Source organism: Ursus maritimus, unplaced genomic scaffold (assembly GCF_017311325.1).
Source record: "Ursus maritimus isolate PB19 unplaced genomic scaffold, ASM1731132v1 scaffold_23, whole genome shotgun sequence".
Lineage (NCBI taxonomy): Eukaryota > Metazoa > Chordata > Mammalia > Carnivora > Ursidae > Ursus > Ursus maritimus.
Window position 1 is genome coordinate 39,420,427 of NW_024424786.1, and position 5,981 is coordinate 39,426,407.

General features: G+C 54.5%; 1 protein-coding gene across 2 annotated transcripts in view; it reads left to right on the top strand.

Annotated features, from left to right (window-relative positions):
• RPS6KA4 (ribosomal protein S6 kinase A4) overlaps positions 1–1,508 on the top strand; it is an 11,009-nt gene extending 9,501 nt beyond the window's left edge. For both annotated transcript variants that reach the window (XM_040639307.1, XM_040639308.1), the window contains exons 16-17: positions 201–364; positions 643–1,508. In XM_040639307.1, the coding sequence (XP_040495241.1) occupies positions 201–364; positions 643–837 (359 nt within the window). In that variant the 3' untranslated portion in view covers positions 838–1,508. The remainder of the gene's footprint in view (positions 1–200; positions 365–642) is intronic.
• The last annotated feature ends 4,473 nt before the right edge of the window (positions 1,509–5,981 follow it).

Genomic DNA, 5,981 nt, shown 5'->3' on the forward strand with positions numbered 1-5,981 from the left:
GGGGGGGGGTGTGCGCGGGAGGGGTCGCAGATCGTGGTTGGGGAGGGGGCGGCCATGGGGTCAAGGTGGGGCGCGGATCATCAGTGGGTTAGGTTTGGTCTGGGGAACTGGTCGGGGAGGAGAGTGGGGCCGTTGGGATCCTTCTGGGGCGCAGCCTCCACACACAGACCCTCCTCAGCCCTTCCCTGCCCTGCCTCCAGGGCTCCTGACGGTGGACCCCGCCAAGCGGCTGAAGCTCGAGGGGCTGCGGGGCAGCTCATGGCTGCAGGACGGCAGCGCCCGCTCATCGCCCCCTCTCCGGACGCCTGACGTGCTGGAGTCCTCGGGGCCGGCTGTGCGCTCGGGGCTCAACGCCACCTTCATGGTGAGGGGCGGGTCCGGGCGAGCACCCTCCCAAGGGGGCTGGAGAGGCGGGGCCTCCGGGAGGCGACGCCCTCCAAGCTCAGAAAGGTGCGGTGACCGAATCCTGGCCTCTGGTCGGTCGGCACCCTGGCCTTTGGGGAGGCTGGAGGGGCCAATGACCTGTTTGTTGGCCTTGACCTAGTGGTATGGGGGGAGGGTCCGGGATAGGGTCAAAACTAGGATCTGGAAGTCGAGGCCTGGCCGGTGGCGGTGGGGCACTTACCCCCTCCTTTCCGCCAGGCCTTCAACCGGGGCAAGCGCGAGGGCTTCTTCCTGAAGAGCGTGGAGAACGCGCCGCTCGCCAAGCGGCGGAAACAGAAGCTGCGGAGCGCCGCCACCTCCCGCCGCGTCTCCCCCGCGCCAGCCGCCCCTGGCAGGGCCCCCGCCGCCAAGGGAGCCCCCAGACGAGCCAACGGCCCCCTGCCGCCCTCCTAGCCCCCGCCACAGAGACCTCTCCTTCCCCCATAGGGGCTGTGACCTGGGAGCCTCGGAATCGGCTCCAGCCCCATCCCCAGGGATTGCCCTTCCCTCCCCTTCCCCCCACCCCACTCCCAGACAGAGCAGAAGTATTTTTATAAGCAGAGAATTTTTTATGTCTTACCGGATAGAGTTAGAGATGCAGGGAGGGAGGGGCCTCTGCCAAGACAGTGCCTCATGTGGCAGAAGGCACTTCTCCCCTGGGGGGCTACTCCCCCATTTCAACGCACTGAGTTGCCACAGGGAGAAACTGGGACCTCTCCCCTGCCCTCCCCTGAGGCCCTGCTCTTGGGAGGGGGCGCCCCTCTAGCTGTCACTTTATGGACTGTCTGTGCAATTACGTCCACCAAAGACCTGTGTTGGGGGGGTTCAAGGAGAGACCCTGGGGGACCCCTGAAGCATTTCTGCCTCACTTTATGTCACCTGCTTCCCCCCTGTTGGGGCTAAGGAAGGAGGTAGGCCACCCCTAAAAGGGGAGGCACCTTCTCCCCCACCCCCCCAGCCCCCCCTTGGCACAGCTGCCTCTGGCTGGGGGCCGGGCCTTGAGGGGCTGGGCTGGGCATCCACAGTCACTGCCTCAGCCCGTCCAGGCTGTGCCTTTGACTTTAAAATAAAAGTCCATCCAGTGCTGTGTGTGGTATCTGCGTGTGAGGAGGGTGTGTGGGGCGGAGAGCTTGGGGCAGATGCATTTTCGGCTAAGGGAGCCTGGGGCCTCAGAGAAGAGGGTCAGGGCAGACCCTTCCAGGGAAGACCAGACCCTTTGTCCTTGACTTTTGGCCTGGGCAGCAGGAAGGCCAGACGGTCGTCTTGGCCGTGTGTTCGGTCTTGGTTGTAAGTAACGGAAAGCCCAACCTAAACTTACTGCGCCCGAGCGGGAGTTTTAGGCTCCTGGAACGACACAGGGCAGGGGGAGACCCAGGCGAGGCCTGGTCTGGACACAAACCCATGATCAGGACCGAGTTTCTCAGCCTGAACTTTTTATTCTGTGTTCTTGGTGTTGCAGTCTGGAGGATTTTCCTTTTGGCCCTGGGATGGGTGCTGGGTGCTCCAGGGGCTGCGGACTGAAGCAGGGTGATAAAGAAAATGTTTTAGCATTCCCTAGGGAAATCCCAAGATGTACTCTGATTGGATGCACTTAGGTCATGTGTCCACCGTGGGCCAATCGCCGTGTCCAGGGATGCAGGGCCGTTGTTTGCCTTAGATCGGATGGCGGCCTCCCCTCTGGAAGCTCATTGGGTGAAGAGCAGGAGGAAGGGCGGGCCCTTAGAGAGAGGTCGGCTGGACAGCGCTTGGTGGCTGTCGGTGAGGGACTGAGGGGAGCAGCCTATATTCCTGGCGCTCAGAGCCATCAGTGTGGCCCCGCCGCAGCAGAGTGCAAGACTCCCCCCGCTGTGTGATCCCAGTGCCCCAGCGTCTTTGTGGGTACCCCAGGTTAGAGCTGTCTGTCTGTATAGTGCAGAGAACCCTACCCCAGGGTTGTCTGGATATTACCACTCCATGTGTCTGTCTCCAGGCCTTCTCTTCCCATATTTCCCTGTGGGGCATCTCATGGTGGACCTTCCCTTCCCATCCTGACCTTTGCCTCTTACAGGGGGAGGTACCCGGAGATACGAACCTAGAGATGCTGGAGTCAGGGCAAAGGCAGGCAGGCCCAGGGGCAGGTGGGGTCCCGTGGGTGTGGATGGAGAGCTGTTGGGTGGTGCGGGGGCATCAGGCTGTGTCCCATCCTGAGGGTCTGAGAGAGGAGGGAAGGGCCTAGGAGCAGGTCCCCAGGAGAAGAGGAGAAGGGGGAAAGCATCCGGAATTCTGAGTCCTGTGTTACGGACTGTGGCTTGAGCAGCTCCCCAAACAGCCTCAGGCTCCCCCACCTTTTTTAAGGGGGTCACATGACTGTTAAGATGAACTGGTGAATGAACAGATGTGACATTGTGGTCATTCAGTCATGAAGGATTTGCTGAGATTTCCTGAGATCTTCCGATTCACAGGGACGGGCCTGAGCGCTCCACGTGAATTAGCTCCCTGACTCCTCACAACTGGTTTATAAGAAAACCATCATCTTCATTTAAGGGTTGAGAAAGGCGAGCCTCAGTGAAGGTCAGCACCTTCCTTGCTCAAGGTCACTCAGCTAGAGGTGCATTTGACCCCGGTGCGCTGATCCCGGAATTCCTTCAGCCCCAGGAGTTCCACTGTAAAGACGGGCTTTAATTTGACCCCAATGCTGGGTGTTTCAATTGTTGGAAACTTTGTTTCTATCATAAATGACGCTGCGACACACACGTTTGTACACATATCTGTGCATTTAAGAATAGCCTTATTGAGATAAAATTCATTTAACGTATTATTTAAGAGCCCATTTAAGAGTACCATTCAGTGATTTTTAGTATTTTCAGAGTTGTGCAGCCATGACCACGGTCTAATTTTAGAACACTTTTCACCTCCACGGGAAACTCTACCCATTGGCAGTCACGCCCCATTGCCCCTCCACTCTGCAGCCCGGGGCATCCGCCCATCTGAGTCCCGTCTCTCTAGGTTTGCTGGCATACCTTGGTATATACATTTTGAAATATACTTTCAAATAACCTTTCATAAATATTGTACTGGCATGTAGTCCCAGAAGCAGGATATGAAAATATCCCATTGCTTTGTATGCACTGAACATTGTCATTTAAAGACCTTTGCTAATTTGATGGATAAAAGTCTCTCATCTTCAGTCTCCTTACCCTTTTACCCTATGTAACTCACCCTAAGAAATAGGTCTTGTTGACGTCATTTCGTGGGTGAAGGAACTGGGGCTCAGAGGATGGGCCTCCCCGGGGGAAGCTTGTTGGGGATGGAAAGGGCTGGGGCTCGGGGGAATGAGCCAGCCTTGATCTGAATCCTGCTTCTGCCCTGTGTGGCCTGACTACACATCAGGGGAGACAGCTGTGACTTGGGTTGTAGGCTGGGCAGGGTGTGAACTAGCAGAATGGGCAGGGAGAGGCTGGCCAGAGGCTGGGAGGCGGGGAGACCAGAGTCTTGACGTTGGCCTCTGACCAGCCCAGCTTCATGTGGATGTGGAATCAGGAGAGTGGGGGGGGGGGGGGCCCTCCCCTCTATCGCACTCGTAAAATGGCCTCAGAGAGGGGCATCTGGCAGGCTCAGTCGGTTAAGCACCTGACTCTTGGTTTCGGCTCAGATCATGATCTCAGGGTCGTAAGATCGAGCCCCGCATCGGGCTCCATGCTCAGCATGGAGTCTGCTTGAGAGTCTCTCTCCCTCTCTTTCTGCCCCTCGCGTTCGCGCTTTCTCTCTCTTTCAAATAAATAAATCTTTAAAAAAAATGGTTTCGGAGAGCAGGCTCGGGCCCCTGGCTCTGTTAATATGCTGATGTCCCTGAGAGGGCCTGACAGTTCCCCGCACATTCACCTCCCCACAAGTCACTGTGAACTAACTACTGTTGGAAGCGAAGCCGGGGTGCCAGTTTTTCGTCCGTGCCCTGTGCAACCACGGTTTGACTCGGGGCAAGTTGCCCCTCCCTAATGTTCCCTGGGGCTCTCAGTAAGAGTATTCCACAGAGGGGCACCTGGGGGGCTCAGTCGGTTAAGTGTCTGCCTTCAGCTCAGATCAAGATTGGGATTGAGCCCTGTATCGGGCTCTCTGCTCAGCGGGGAGCCTACTACTCCTTCTCCCCCTGCTTGTGCTCTCTCTCTGTCAAATAAATTTTAAAAATCTTTTTTTTTTAGATTTTATTTATTTATTTAACACAGAGACAGCCAGCGAGAGAGGGAACACAGGCAGAGGGAGTGGGAGAGAAAGAAGCAGGCTCCCGGCAGAGCAGGGAGCATGATGCGGGGCTCGATCACAGGACCTGAGCTGAAGGCAGATGCTTAACGACTGAGCCACCCAGGTGCCCCAAATGAATAAACGAAATCTTAAAAAAGAAGAAATTTTCACAGTAATGGAGTAGGGATTGCAAACTGGCCACCTAGGCACAGGTAGGGGCTTGTTTTTTGGTGGGGGGTGTAGCATGAGTTTTAAAATGAGAAAATGCATATGAAAGTCCAGATGTTTGACTTTTATTGAAAACCGGAAGGGCTGGCAGCCCTGGACTGTCTTCTTGCATGGCCTGACCAGTCGGTGTAGAACCATGTTGCCGCCACAGAGAGGGCCTTTGCTTTCTAGTTTGCCACAGTCCCCACCACTCCCTACCGCTCACACCAGCTCTCTCCCTTATTTATCTCGGCCTTTCTAGGTCTTTGGGTTTGCAACTCTGGTATAACTCGTTTCCTTCCACATTCGCTGCTGCACAAAAATGGGGTTTGTGAAAGGCAACGAGGCTCCTTAAATCTTTGTTTCAAAATCTAAATTTAGTTCACATTTGTGAAGAGATATAAACTCGTGATTCAAAATTCAAAGGATACAATAGAGCACACAGTGAAAAAAATTTCCTTCCACATGCCAGGGATTACCAGGGCGCTGATGTTACTGGCTCTTCTCTAGTCCTGTGTGGACACATTTCATGCCTAGCCAAACTAACATAATAGGTATAGGTGATCGAGAAAAGTTCACCTTCATTGAATATTAATTTTATTTATTCCTTTATTTATTTATTTATTTATTTAAAAATTTCTTTTATTCATTTGAGAGAGAGAGAGACAGAGAGAGCACAAGCGGAAGGGGGGGGAGAGGCGGAGGGAGAGGGAGAAGCAGGCTCTCTGCTGAGCAGGGAGACTGACATGGAGCTCGATCCCAGGACCTGGAGATCATGACCTGAGACGAAGGCAGATGCCCAGCCATCTGAGCCACCCAGATGCCCCTATTTATTTATTTTTAAAAAAGATTTATTTATATATTTGAGAGAGAGAGAGATAAAGAGCAGAAGCAGGGGTGAGGGGCAGAGTGAGAAGGAGAAGCAGACTCCCCACTGAGCAGGGAGCCCAATGTGGGGCTTGATTCCAGGATTCTGGGATCATGACCTGAGCCGAAGGCAGACGCTTCACTGACTGAGACGCCCAGGTGGCCCCACTGAATGTTAATTTTAGAAAAAAAATATCAGGAGATACAAAAAGGAAAGAAATGAAAAACTATTGGTGATATTATTCATAGATAATCTTGTTAGTTAA